At 43.1% G+C, this 15626-nt stretch overlaps 1 protein-coding gene across 3 annotated transcripts in view; it reads right to left on the bottom strand.

Moving 5' to 3' along the window:
• The window catches only part of RIBC2 (RIB43A domain with coiled-coils 2), a 91190-nt gene that overhangs the window by 45424 nt on the left and 30140 nt on the right, over positions 1 to 15626 (bottom strand). The window contains exon 7 of one of the 3 annotated variants that reach the window (XM_006031655.3): positions 14147 to 14260. In XM_006031655.3, the coding sequence (XP_006031717.1) occupies positions 14179 to 14260 (82 nt within the window). In that variant the 3' untranslated portion in view covers positions 14147 to 14178. Of the gene's footprint in view, positions 1 to 12813; positions 14261 to 15626 lie in introns of those variants that run through there. The other 2 variants (XM_014523682.2, XM_014523681.2) reach the window with 2 other exon arrangements.

Below are 15626 nucleotides of genomic sequence, written 5' to 3'. Positions count from 1 at the left end.
GGAGCGTTCAAATATCCCCACCAGTGGCTGCGCAATGACGTCAGCCAGTGCCTTCAGTACCCTCGGATGGAGCTCATCTGGGCCTGTTGACTTGAACGCATCCAGTTCCTCCAAGTGCCTCTGCACCATCTCAGGGTGCAGAGGCACCATTGGACTCTCTTGCTCATCTGCTGAAGCTTCAAACATCTTTGTAGACTTCCTTTGGGAAAAATAAAGGGCTGCGTGCACTTGCCAGTCTCTCACCTTCCTGAAGGTCCACCATTGGCACTACTGGACTCTTAAGTCACCTCAAGATTCATCAATGAGACCATCCTCAAATCAAGGAATTGCCAACACTGCCAACAATGTGGTTAGACTCTCAATATTAGGGCTGTGTGAAGCTTTGGGTGCTGATTTGATTCAGAGGAGATTCGGTCCGATTTGGCAGCCAAATTTCCAAATCCGAATCGAATTGGGAGACCAATAAAAAGGTCTGAATTGATTTGAAGTTCTCCAAATCAATTCAGAAGGGATTCAGAGAGATTCAGGTAGTCCCTGCTTCGGGGGGAAGGCGGGGGCTGAGGGAAGGGGGAGGGGACCATAGGGCGGCCCCCGCCAGGTCCCATCCCCAGCCCCCCTGAGCACCCCCCAACTCCCACCCGCTCTCCTAGCCCCATCAATAGCTTCCCCACCCGGCCCCAGCATCCCGGCTCTTAAAAATAAATAAATAAATAAAAAGCTCTGCACTCACTGGCTGCTGCAGAAGCCATCAGGGCTTCTGGGGACTCGTGGTAGAGCCACCCACGCATCACAGGGCAGTGGGGACCACTCCTCCTCCCCCGCAAGCCTGACAGGAGCTGGTGAGCATGGGGCTTTTTTTTTTTTTTTTTTTTAAAGAGCTGGGATGCTGGTGTCAGGCGGGGCAGCCATTGATGGGGCCGGGAGAGTGGGTGGGGGATGGGGCCTGTTTGATTCGGAGATCCGGCCAAATTGATCCAAGACGCTGATTTGAATCACTGAATCGAAGCAGTGTCCCCCAAATCAGCCAAATCCAAAGCGAATACTAGCCGCTTCACACAGGCCTACTCAATATGGCTTTAGAAAGCCTTGCAACTGTTTCATGGTTTTTAAAATGCATTCTGTAAGAGTCATACTTTTGCTGTCTTGTCAGTTTCTTGGCCACTGTCTTTATCTCCTTTTATTTCCAGAGTCCAGAAAGTTACCCTAGATCTAGAAAGAACATGTCTGTATGCTTTGACAGCACAATTTGAACACCTTGACAATGACATTTATACCATTTTTTGTTTCTCTATTTTCATACAAACTATACATGTTGAAGGTCTTATGAACAAATATAGGGAAAAAGATATCCCTGGCAGAGGTAGGGGAAGAAATCCTGGCTCCACTGGAGGCAGTTGGAAAATTCTCATAAACGTTAATAGAGTCAGGCTTTTGCCCACTAAAAATACATTTTTACATAGAGTTGGATCTTATTCTTAACGTAGATAACTAAATCTATGATCTTTTAAATTGATAAAAATATCCCACTCATGTTTGACTGTCAATGAGCTCAAATCCTTTGATTCTAGAAGGTTCATAACAGAAGAAAACACTTCCTCTAAAGTATAGCCTTAATCTAATCCTCCAGCACTAAGCTGGCTGGCTTTGACAAAACCATCTGTCATATTTGCCAGTAAAGCTTTGATTGCATAAAATTTTCCTTCTTAGGAAGAAGCTTAGGATCATTGCAGGTATGAGCTATATTTCTGGCCACCCTTCTGGAATACTATTGATTTTCTATAACTGGGAAGACAGCCCCACTAACTAAGATTTCTCTAAATTCTCTGATGGAAAATCATCATCAAAAGCTTAATAAAAGCGCAAAATTGATAAACGTATGTTTTTATTATCTGAATTACGAACAGCTCAGCTATAACTAGTACACACAGTAGTCTTCATTTTTAACACTTATTTTAGGCACTGTCATGAAACTCAGTATCATATTAGCTATACCAAATGCTGCTCTTGAGTATGTTTAAAGAAGATATATCTAGAACCATGCTAATCTTTTCATCTTTCAATATGATTGTATAATGACATAATCAGATTAGACCTTGTAATATTACAACAGAACTACTTAATAAGCAAGCCTTATTCATCTTTTGGAAGGAAAAGGAAGAAGGGGCTGCTTGGAGCCAACCATATAAATTGTATGATGTGTTAAATGAAACTGCATGATTTTTACTATGATATCTTGTGACCGGTGTTTACTTTTTATGGTTTCTTCTACAGACTGGATTTTTGTGGCTTCTTCTGTGAAGAATTAGGATTGTTAATAACAAAGTTTACAAGCCCAGAGTCCATTATAATTTTGACCAATTAAAGCCTTATTTTGTGTTTTTGAGCATATAAGAGAAGAGAAATAATACAACGCCCCCCATGCATGTGTATAAGCAAACACTTATACACATGCATAATTTTTCACTTATGTATTTGCATATGTAATATCTATTTCAAACAATGTATTTGAATAAGTAATTTCAGGATTCGGGTCAATGCTTATTAGCATACCAGTCAATTTTAATGGCCAGTCCATTACTTTTTCACACAAGCCTTTGTGGCTATACTCAAATTGATCAGATATAGGTACACAACTCTAACCAATGCTCATCACTAGGCCTGTGCAAAGCAGCTAATATTCGTTTCAGATTTGGTCGAATCGGGGGGACAGTGATTCAATTTGGTGATTTGCTCTCCCAGCCCTGACAATGGCTGCCCCACCTACCCCAGCTCCCGGCACTTAAAAAAAAAAAAAAAAAAAAAAAGACTCACCGGGTGCTGCCTGGCAGGGGGGCGATCCCCATTGTCCTGCACTGCATGGGGAGCTCTGTATGAGCCCTCCAACCCCTGCCCACTCCCCTAGCCCCTGCTATGTCTGTCCCATCCACCCCAGCTCCGGTCCTTTAAGAAAAATAACCCAAAAAAACCCTGGGCTTATCGGCTCCTGCCTGGTGGGGGGCGATCCCCACTGTCCCCTGCTGCCCTGTGCTGTGTGGGGGGCTCTGCACAAGCCACCCAAAGCCCCAAGGGCACTGCAGGATCCAGTGAGTTTGGAGGTTTATTTTTCTTAAAGGGCCAGAGCTGGGGCAGGTGGGGCAGCCATGGGGGGAGGCTGAGAGAGTGGGCAGGGGTCATGGGGGCTCATGACAGAGCCCCCCCAAGGGGATGGGGCCTGACAGGGGTTCCCCCATGATCCCTTCCCCCCCACTTCAGCCTCCCCTCCCCTCCCCCGCTCCCTACTTACCAGCTCCAAGTCCAGCTCCAGCTCCCTGGTGCAGTGACTGGGGACTGCCCGAATTGTCGAAGCTCTCCGAATTTTTTCCATATCAATTCAGAGAGCTTCAATTTGATTCAGACCTTTTTATTATCTCCTGATTTAATTCGGATTTGGAGATTTGGCCACCGAATCTCCTCCGAATCGAATTAGCACCCAAAGCTTCGCACAGCCCTACTCATCACAGCTGCTGAGAGATGGGGAGAGTAAAATGAGCATAGGGTGAGTCTCTCCAAATTTTTTTGAGGTGCTGAAGGATTCTATTGTTTTCTCCCATCATACTGTAACTCAATCAACTGCTTATCCTGTCATTTCTCTTTCAGCTGCAGTATTTTGATAACTTTAGATGGAATACTAATAAAATCAGTTTTCACCACACTGTTTTTTTCGTATTAGGGTAAGAAGATATTGGTCTTTTTTCTATTAGAAAGCTAAAGCTATTAAGTTCCAGTGAAAGTGACTAACATCAAATTAGTAAGGATCAAACAAAACTGTTTGTGCAATTCAATTCTACCCAATCTCTCTAGTGCACGTTCTAGAATAGGGCTGTCCAACTCCTGAGCATCCACAGACTGCACGCAGCTTGGGCCACAGACCCGGGGCCACTCTCCCTCCTGAGCAATACATACAGCTCAGCAATCCCTTTCGTGCATGAGCAGCCATCCCTTCCTAGCCACATGTGCCATCCAGGCACTATACCTTCCCACTTGGGCAGCCTGGATCCCACCTGTGGCATGTGAAGCACCCCTGCCTGCCTCCTGGCTCAGCATACTGCACAGGCAGCCTGACCCCCTTCACATTGTGCCACCCTGCCTACGGTGAGAACCAAAAGATGGGGGAGGAAAGGGGAGCCCAAAGACCCTAGCCACTACCCTGACAGCCACCAGATAGGGGCCAGCTGTGGCAGAGCAGTGGCCAGATGGGGTCCTGCTGGTTCCATGTTAACCTATCACAGGCTGCATGCAGTCTGTGGAGCACCAGTTGGACAGCCCTGTTCTAGAAGAAAAGGAAGTGAGCTCATCTGCAGATCACCTGTTGAATAAATGAAAATTATCTGCGAAAGCCCTCAAAAAATATTTAAGGCCTGACATGCAAAACAGTCAAAAGAGAGCTGTCAGCTGCTAAGGAAACTTATGCAGTGGATAAGCATTTTGTTTGTGTTGGAAGGTGTGCCTATTCCTGACTCACAAAGTGAGTGCACAGGCATTCGGTTTGTGGCAGAAAAAAAATCACAGTGAATTTGCCACAAACTGTTAGCTGTTTGAAAGAGCAACTTCACCAGAGAGTGAGGTTGTCTAGTGCCATGTGTGACACCTGTTCTGTTTCATGTAGTGCAATAGGGGTCCCTAGAACTCCAATATCCCACAGTCTCCAGTTTTGGAGGGGGAAGGTAGGAGAGTGGCTGGTTTAAAGGCTACCATTATATTTTTCAACTTTTAATTAAAAAGCATGTCTATTAGCTTGTTAATGTTTGCTCACCTTTTGTGTGGTCTTTTACCTCTGCTAATATTTGCTCTATGCAATGGAAATTATATTAGCTGAAACAGGACCCAGGATCAAAACTTCTGTGCCAGTCAGTTGGCTAATTTCTTCTGTGGAAGCATTTGGAATCACAGACTGTCAGGATCAACTGGTGGCTCAGCAAAGTACTGTAGGCAGGTTGGGGTCACATCAGGTATCTGTTGCGGTCCAGTCATCAAGCCATGGATTGAGGTGGTATCGTGGTTAGGGCAGAAAGTAGATCAGAGCCAGGAGGTCCAAACAAGGCAGGGGCAGGAGAAGGGGTAGGGACTATATTGAGGCTGAGATGAGGCAAAAGCAAACAGAAACAAGGCTGGAGCTGGGTAGAGATCCATGAAGCATATACACAAGTGATCTTGTTGGGACAAGTACCACAGGAAGTAGGAGGGGTTTTATATTCAGGGGCTCATATGTCCTATTGGTTCCCTCTGGTCATCTTACTCCTTGTCAATGTCCTCATGGGAGGGACCAGGCTGGGCTAGGGCTAATATTGGACCAGCTCCTTGGTGGTGCTAAAGACTTAGTCTCTGTCTACTGGCTCAGCTGCTCCAGGTTCAAGTCCCTGTGATCCTAACGCTTTCAGAGTCAAATAATACGAAGAGTAAGATTCTTTGAGTAGATGTGATATCTTTTATTAGACCAACTGAGTAGCTGGAAAAAAGTTCTTTACAAGCTTTTGGTTGCCTTCCATGCAATCTCAGAACAGCAGAGACTCCCTATGTCTGAAGAAGGGTGATTGCGCCTGAAAGCTTGCAAAGAACTTTTTTCCAACTACTCGGTTGTCTAATAAGATATCACAAAATCCAGCAAAAAGTAATATACTTCTCACCAATGAGTAAGTCAGTGCATGTACCAAGACTACTAGAACAAAGAAAGAACAAGATGCTAATGGATGTCTCTATCAGATGCATTTAACCATTTACTAGCGTCTCTATGAGCATTGTTAAATTAGCTACTCAATACAAGGGAATTTCAATAAAAGCTATAACAAAATGTTTGACTTAATATAGGGAAAGCAGCATGCTGCTGAAAGGTTTAGGCTTTTCCATTCCTAAACCAACTTTTTTAGTTAGTATGGGATTCCCTATGTACCTTTGCCCATAACTAAATCTCTCTGTCATGCTGGATTTCAATCAAATTACTGCCTGTTTAACACAGCCAGTGTTTTGTTAAAAAGAGTTAAGGCTAAATGAACTGTATACATTTAGATACATATTATATACTAATTAGATTGTGGTAATTCGATAGTCTAACATTGTATCAGTGGTTTTTGTCTTTTCTGATTGTAACATAATGGTTATACAAAAGCACTGTAAAAAGAAATATATTGGTAGTAAATGTCTATGCTGAGAACATGTGGCATAGCAGTTATAGGAAAATGATACATTAAATAGAAGTATTTATACACAGAGCATATTTTTCTGTATTCCATCATTGATTTCCATCCTCTGAATGAGCTTACTTCCCTTACTGTTTATAACAGCAGTTATCAGAAATTACTTCAACATTAATAACAGATGGTGTTAGTGCTTGCTTTTGCTTAACACAGCCAAATAACTGCGGTAATGTTTATGCTTCAGTTCGGAGAGTTATCATGAATACCCATTAACTGAGTTTTACTTGCTTAAAAAAACACTGGTCCTAAATCCACTTGTCAGTATGTTAACTTAATACATTAAAATCTGATTAGTTTGCAAGACAATGGCCTTAATTTATCTGGTAGTTCTTTATGCAGGAATCATATAGCTTCGATAATAATAAATAGACATAAATAGAATGCCAAATAGGACATAAATAGAATGCCACCTACCCAGTCAAATACTGGCACACATAAAGCTTCACTGAATTACTGTTGATCAAAATTGGGCCAGAATTTCACCAAAGGAGACACCCTGGGTAAAAGAAAGGGATTCATCTTAATGGCAGTGCTGTTATGAGTGGTCTTCTGCTATCTCTCCCATTAAACCAAGGAATTACTGTGCTCTGTCTAACAATGAAGGCTATTTAATTGTGGCAGGGCCAGGTGCAGACATCACACTAATTCTGGTTTAGGTGGTTGGAAACCAGTCTATACCCATAATAAAACAGAAGTTTGGGGCACACAAACTGCTTTACAAATGGAGGGGAGGGGATAGAATCCTGCAAGCCTTTTCCAGAGCCACTCCAGTGCAGGGTCCCAGGCCTTGGGACAGGGGAGGGATGCTCTGTACCCTGCCAACCTGCAAGATGATCCAGTGGCACTGCTTCCTTCCAGCAGCTCATGAGCCCCACTCCCCCCCTGCCTGGAGTGGACCCATGCACCCCCTACTGCAGACAAAGCCCAGGGATCCCCATGCCACTAAGCGAGAGCAAGCAACCTCCATCCACTGGCTGCCTGCAGCTACCAGCTACTTGATGGCAGGTCAGTGGAGGTAGGCATGTGCCTGACAGCCAATCAGGGATGGCACAGCCACTTCGCTACATTCAGCATGCTGGGAGGTGTGCAGGAGCGCCCTTCACCTTCTGACCTTAACCAAGGCAGGCATCTGTCTGCCTGCCTGCCTGCCTGCACCAAAGAGCAAACATGAGTTCTGTTTGCTCCTGATCCAGTCTATGCAGTTTAGGGAACCTGCATAGCAGTGGTGACTCATAAGGAGTGCACGCGTCCCCTGAAAGTGCTGGTACACCTCCTGACAGGCCACACTCCCCGCTTAGGTGATGAACAAGGGGACAGGAGGGAGCACCCCCACTGAGAGCGCTGGCTGGGGAGTGCCAGATGAAGCATTTCAGCCACTTCCGGGAGTGCTGTGGCTGCTTCCCAGTTTGTGCTATTGGCCATGGGGGTACCCCCTCCCCAACCCCAGTCAGCGAGATTAGCTGCAGGGGACTCCCCCCCCGGTCATTAATTGGTCACTGGGGGCACGTGCCCCACCTAAGATGGCACCAGTCACCCATGCTGTGTAGACTGTGCGTAGATTGGATCAATTCTCCCACAGATTTTTGAATGTCTGTCTTTAACTTAGAAGTGGGTAAACGAGATCTTCTCCACTGACACTTAGCCACCAAATCTATACCATATCTAGGAGCAGGCTCCCCATGAAAAGGCCATGAAATTGGCACTGTGTACTGTGAATGACCCACAAAAATCCCTTTTACTCGCTCACACTTAGGTAGATCCCTAACCAGATACAGGAAGAGCAGTGGATGTGATATACCTTGACTTTAGCAAGGCTTTTGATACCATCTCCCACAACATTCTCACAAGCAAGCTAAGGAAGTATAGGTTGGATGAATGATCTGTACAATAGATAGAAAACTGACTGGATCATCAGGCTCAGTAGCCAATAGCTTGATGTACACTTGGCACATGGTATCAAGTGATGTGCCCCAGGGTCCTGGGGATGGTTTTGTTCAGTATCTTCATCAATGACCTGGAAGATGGGATGGAGTGCACCCTCAACAAGTTTGTGGATGACACCAACCTGGGGGGAGTAGTAACATACACTGGAGAGCAGGGCTAGGATTCAGAGACCTCAACAAATTGGAGGATTGGGCCGAAAGAGATCTCATGAGGCTCAGTAAGGACAAGTGCAAAGTCCTGCACTCAGGACAGAACAATCCCATGAACTGCTATATGCTGGGGACCGACTGGCTAAGCAGCAGCTCTGCAGAAAAAGACCTGGGGGTTACAGTAGACACTAAGCTGAATATGAGCCAATAGTGTGTCCTGGTTGCCAAGAAAGCTAATGGCATACTGGGCTACATTAGTAGAAGCACTACCAGCAAATCAAGGGAAGTGATTATTTTTCACTATTTGGCACTAGTGAAGCCACATCTGGAGTACTGTGCCCAGTTTTGGGCCCCTTGCTACAGAAAGGATGTGCACAAATTGGCGAGTGAAGGGGATGGCAACCAAAATAGTTAAGGGACTGGGGCATATGACTTCTGAGGACAGGCTGAGAGAACTGGGTTTATTTAGTCTGGAGAAGAAAAGACTGAAGGGGGATTTAACAGCAGCCTTCCACTACCTGCAGGGTGGCTCCAAAGAGAATAGAGCTGAACTGCTCTCAGTGGTGGCAGATAACAGGAGCAATGGTCTCAAGTTGCAGCAAGGGAAGTTTAGGTTAGATATTAGGAATAACTTTTTCACTAGGAGGGTAGTAAAACACTGGAACAGGTTACCCAGAGAAGTTGTTGAATCTCCATACTTGGAGGTTTTTAAGACCTGGCTAAACAAAGCCTTGGCTGGGATGATCTAGTTGGGGATGGTCCTGCTCTGAGCAGGGGGTTGGACTTCCTCAGGTCCCCTCCAACACAAATTCTCTATGATGTTATGATATCCTTCCTATGATCCTTGGAAGACACCCTTTCTGTCTTGCCATGACTTTCTTTTGCTCTGGGATCTCTGGTCTACATTGTCAGCATTGCACCTTAGGAAAGCTCAGCAGTACTTTTTACTGGAGACTTCTTGGGACTACCTTGTTAGCCTTTGTGAATGTTGTCACAGTTACTCATATATGTTATGATTCATTTTGGAGAATGCTTTTTTCCACATGCATAAATACCCTTTTGAGTCAATTCAGCTACCTCTTTTTTATAGCCAGATCAGGTGACAAAGCTGCTCCTCTCTAGATAATGGCTACTCTCTCTGTCAGAAGAGTTATGGCCTTCTCATTAATAGACAGGAAGGAGCTGAAAATTTAAAACAACAATAGCTAATTGCATTTCAGTTGGTAAAGCCATTGAAAAGGAAGGTATCAAGGGGAAGAAAATTTCATACAGAGATGAATGGCTGTGTCTCATTTGAATTGAAAGAATAAAGAAGAGATATGGAGGGATGTATAGCACAATTTGGGGAGCAGGAAGGTGAGAAAGGGTGGGGGGAAGGACAAGGCCTTTCAGAACAGCAGACAACCAAAGGACAAGATGCCCCAAGTCTCAGTGGAAAGCTGAATGTCCCTACAACAGGCTATAACTTTTCTTCCGAATACCACAGATGTGATGTGGATTAATCCTGTGAACACCTAGAGAACTCATGAGGATGCTGTTTGCATTAGAGCAGAATAAGGAATTTCTGTTTTTTTCATATTTTGTTTCTAAAGGTACCAGATCTTTTTTTCCTTGCATTTTAATTTTTTCATGTAATAAATCTGTTCTGCATGCTATCTCATTGTTTTTTTCTCAGGATAAGGCTGATTTCAAGCTGGCTGACATCTGGTGGTATACCACAGTGGTTCCCAACCAGTCTGCTGCAGCTTCTTTGAATGGTACAATGTCTGATCTTCCTCTACATTCATACTAAAACTAGGTATAGTTTCTCTCAGTCTTTTACCATCATTTCTTAAATTTGTATCTGCCCTGATCTAGAAAGCTAGTATCCCAGGTCTGCAACTGTACAGAAAATTCTTCTTTCTGTAAATGCCTTTCAGAAGTCAAATATCCCCAGACCTTCCTTATAACATCAGTCCTTCAGTCTTCCTTTGACCTTCATAACTTTTGTCATGCCTTTGCCATACTTCTCTAGGGATTTCACTAATGATTATTTGAACCACCATTATTCTTACATGTCTTGCTAAAATTGAAGGAGTTATACCCTCAATTCAATCTAGCAGGAATCTATCACATGTCCTGATGTGAAAGATAGTCAGTCTTTCTCCCCTCACTCATCAGGATCCTTTTTTAGCCTCATATCCATTTCTCTTTGTCCATTTCTCATTCCTGATGTTCATTTCCATGACAGAAAACACATTCTATTCTCTAGGTCTGCTCTGATAACTGACTTTGACACATGGAGATACCTCCTAGTGTTGATGTCTGCAGACCACCTTACCATCTGTTCTTCAAGGGAATCATCCTTGTTTCCCTTTAATGCCTGGCTCTGTGTTCTTTCTCCCATTTATTCCTCTTCCCTTGTGAAGCTAGCTGCTCCTCCTCTTTTTTTCTTCTTACCTTATTCCTTATTTCTAGCTGTTTTTCTTTAAGGGAACAAACTGGGCCCTCATTTCCATTTCCTTTTCATAAGCCATTCCACCTCCTTGTTCTTGTTCCAAAATCAAGGCCTTCCTTGGTTACCTTTCTTCACCTACCTGCCAGCCTTCCTGGACCTCTTGTCTGGTAGGCTGCTGCAATTCTTGAGGTGTCTATTCCACCTCATCTGTCAAGTCCTGATATCAACCTGGACTTCACTATCATTTCCAGCTTCACATTTAATCTTCAGATTTATATAAACTCTATCAGGTGACAAATCTTGCATATATGTATACAAGTGTCTTCCATCGAGTATTCAGGATAACATAACATCTTGCAGCTTCTGTATATTAGTCATCTCTGCAATTTATTGGATCACCTCAACTGCTGCCCAAGTAGCAATTATCATTTTCTTGTCCTTAACCTTAAAGAGGACCTTCCCCATTAAATTCTATCCATTTACTGCTCTTTGTTCACTGATTTTCCTAGTTGCAGCTTGTTTTCTAGGCTTTGGCCAGCTCTGTCCCTGTATTTAGATTCACAGTCCACCAACCGTGATCACACTCATAGCTAAAATGTCTCTGGTCTCCTTACAACATACAGGGCAAGTCTACATGAAGTGCTATGTCACCATAATGACAGACGCAGCATCTGTGGGGGCCGAGGGGGATCCAGGAAAGGGTCGGCTGGGTTGTGGCCACAAACCCGGCACGTACAGATGGGTACTTTTGACCACTGGAGTAGAATTAGGCACAAACGTGTACTGGTTCAAACAAAGATGGCTTTACTTACACTGTCGAGATGTACAGCGTAGGAAGAAAGTTAACTTCAAACTTCAGTTACAGTTTAACCGAGGAGCTCTGATTCGACGAGATATCTTTGATACGAGCATGCAGGACACGGGGGGTACGTCGGGGTTGGTCGGCAACGGGGAGTCGTCAGCGGTTGATCAGTCCGCCACGTTAACTCCGAGATGGGCGCGGAGTTCTCCAACTTGGGCGGAAACTGCTCCAACCTTTTATACGGCTAGCAAGCCGATTGCTAGTTGTCACGGAGGAATAATTTAGAACCGGCCAATAGTGTTCTCCACCGTGCCGAGAGATTCCCTCGTACAAAATCTCACCGTGCCTTGTGCTAGAAAGTTCCACTGTGCCGAGGCACTCAACCACTAAGCTCTGCCCTGACAGCATCAACAGGCCCAAACCTTGATGCCACCAGTACTACACACTAAGGTTGGAAACAACCCATGAGGCACTGGGACTGCAAATACTAAATGACTGCGCAGTAACAACTGTGCAGTCAAGTGTTCATGTAGATGTGCCCATAGTTCCCAAACAATTTTGAATAAGATCTTTTTTCTGGATCAAATTCGGTTCTAAATTAATTTATAACATTGTTACACCTTGGCTATATTATCCACTGTGACACTTTATTAGTGTTTCTGAGAAAGCTGTATTTAAAAATAGCTCTGGCTAACAATGGGCATGTCATAACATTCCTTAATGTGCTGTAATTATGGCACATTAAGTTTAGCACCTGTAATAATGGGTACTAACTTAATGCACTGCAGTAGGAGCTATTGCACAGTAGCCCAGCTCATACTTTTTGTGATGCTAATGAGCAGTAGAATTAGTTTACTGTGAATTTAGAGTCTAATGTAGACACACCCAGTTCCCCTTCCAGTGTAGGCAGAACCTCAGAGATCATCATTGAGGACAGGGCTGTCCAACTAGCAACCCATGGGCCACTTTTGACCAGAGTTCTTGGGCAGGCCTCGATCTCATGCCTGGCTGCTGCTGCCCTCATTGCTCCAGCTGCTGTGAATGACTCACACAGTGGTGGTGACGGGGGGGCTTGCACAATGGGTGGCGGAAGAAGGTGGCTTGGCCTGCTTGCCTGGCAGTAAAGGAGAGGGGAAAGGACGGGAAGAGGAATTGCCCATCTGGTGGTGGCAGTGAGGGGGCTTGCACAACTGGGGCAGGGGGGAAGGATGGAGAAGGCTCTCACTGCTTGTGTGGTGCCGACAGCAGGAGTGCTCAAGTAGTAGTAGTGGTGGAGGAATCACGCTGCTCCCATCGGGGGAAAGCTGAAGGTGGCGGCGGTCCCAAGAAGCCAATGCAGCCCCAAAGACATGCTGCTGGTGCAGTGTGTAGCCCAGTGCCTGCAACCTGTGTGGTGTGCAATCCCCAACTGCTCTGAAATCGAGCAGTTCTAATCTAGGGTTAAACACATTGTTGAACTGGCGTGGAGAATAGCTACCACAGCGTATCAAGTAATTTAAATTGTATTTTTCCCCAAACTTTCACTTTTGAACAACTGAAAGCAGTTCAAAATGCTATGACAATGCTTTATATTCTCACTTTCACATATACATATGTTTCAAATATTTATCTCTACATAAAATGCAGAAATCTGTAGGAACATTCCATTTTCTTTGTTTAAATCAAAATCAAATATTCATCCTATTCATTCTCCTATATTTTAAAGCAGAGTATGGTCTCTTAAAGCAGTGGTGCCCCCTGGACAAAGGGTGTGGGGTCAGTTCACAGGCCTGATCCAACATATGGGGATGGAACATGATGGGGCCCTGTACCAGATCGTGCCAATGGCCCCATCCTGTGCAAAGGGCCATATCACATGGCTTGCAGGGCTTGGCAATTTGGTAGTGGGGGAGCAGTAGTGGTGTTAATTGCCACTACTCCCCTGCTGCTAAATTTCCAGATCTATAGGGAACGCAATGCCATGGCTCCACAGGCTGGATCTAGCCCACAGGCTGGAGGTAGAGCACCACTGTCTTGAAGCACACCAAAATCGGATTTTCATTTATACTTTAAGTTGACAGTCATGCTGCACTCCTTCTGTATTTCTGTAACCTTTAAAAGTAATAGATTAGCAAACATACATATTATACTGAAGAAAAAATGAGCAGTTAAAGGAGCTCAAATTCAATTTAAAAATCCTCTAAATAATATCTAATCAATCTACTAGGGGGTCATATTCTTCACTGGGAGGGAGTTGCACAACAAAATTGATTGATCTGAATGGGCACATACTAGGAATAAATTTGACCTAAAATCTACTCCAGATTAGCACTTAAATCACCAGGTCAGAGTTATTTGTACTTATTTTTTTCTCCTACAAAATGATTATAAAAAATAATAACTACAGTAATCTCTGTACTTCTCATTCATTACATATAAAAATGCCAATCATGGGGCCTTTGATTTCAAATAAGCTATTATCAGAAAAATGGATTCATTTTAAATCACAAACATTTTCATTGGAAAGTTTGAAAATAATACAATAAAAAAGCAATAGCATGGTAAGTTAAGGAAAATTTATTATTTCTATAAAGCTTAGATATACCAGTATTTCAGGGAGTGTGTCTCTCTCAAATGTCATCGGCTTGTTGTATTAAACTGTGTGAAATACTGTCCTGTTGGACAATTTGAATATACTTCTTCCTGAAGATAAATTCTCCTAGTAATAAATCAAGTAAATTCAGTTAGTATATATATTTTTAACTTTCCAAATGTTTGATATCATAGAAATAACCTGAAGTAGAATATCATATAGATATATTGAACACCTTTATGTGTTAAATTTAGTAGTATTAATAAAAAATATAGCTGTATTAAAAACGGTCTTCAATGCATATGAATTGTCTCAAGATTACATAATAATTATTTTTCTAAAAATGTTTCCAAAATCTTGTAATGCCAGTGTAGAGAAATCAGTATTACATGAGCCTCAAAATTCTAGAATGCTAATTTTAAACTAGGAAACTATGTCAAACAAAACCAAATCATGCACTGGGAGAAATCAAGAGAGTTGAAGATTAGTAGCCACATTGGCTTATTCTGATTTTCTTTTAAACAAGCTCTTTTTAGGGTTGTTTTTTTTTCCTTTTACATCTTCAGGGCAGGCATATAGACCTTTCCCTTGATTACTGAAACACTAGTTAGATCTTTTTGGCAGAGGTCTACTAAAGGTGGGGTAGATTTGCACCTTACAGACTAATTAAAATCACAAAAGCTCGGGCTGTATAACTGATTTAGTCTCTAAGGTGCAAATCTACCCTGCCTTCTGCCTGACTTCAGAATAATAGGCTGACTATCTCTACGTCTACACAAGACACTAAATGCACAGTAGACTAATTCTACTGTGCATTAGTGTGTCAAGGCAAAAGCCATGCTATTGCACTAATATGCAGTAGAATTAATTTATTGTACATTAGCATCACTTAAAAGGCATGCGCCAGTGCTACTGTGCTACAGCGCCAGTTACTGTGCATTTAGTTAGTACCTGTTATTACAGGTACTAAACTGAATGCACAGTAATTACGGAGCATTAATGCATGTGTAGCCCAATGGCTTTAGTAGACCTCTTTCTGCTCATAGAGGTCTACTAAAGCCACTGGGCCTTATTCTGATTTATAAACTCACACAGTTTTACTTAAAAAAAGAAATTCTGATCCTTTCTAATTCCAGGAGACTGAATTTATCAGGTGGACAAGTATTCTTTCAAGAATACTTATTACCACACATTTTATTGTATTTATGATCCTTTTTGACCTTCTGTTGCCCACTTTTTTATCCTGATACTGCTGTTTGTAACACTGAACATAATGCTTCCCATTATGCTCTCAGGCAGAATACCACTGATACTTGACCCACTGTACAAAATGTGTGATTTAGGAATAAGCATATCCCACTACTATTAAAAAAATTATCTTTGGTTTGCTACTGCAAAATCCAGACACTTGGTCTAAACTGTTGTGATTTCTTAAACCAGTGACACAGATTAAATAGAGCAGACTATATTAGTTGAGCTGTTGTGTCAATGG

Source organism: Alligator sinensis, unplaced genomic scaffold (genome assembly GCF_000455745.1).
Source record: "Alligator sinensis unplaced genomic scaffold, ASM45574v1 scaffold806_1, whole genome shotgun sequence".
Classification (NCBI taxonomy): Eukaryota; Metazoa; Chordata; order Crocodylia; family Alligatoridae; genus Alligator; species Alligator sinensis.
This window is presented reverse-complemented; position numbering and strand designations above follow the sequence as displayed.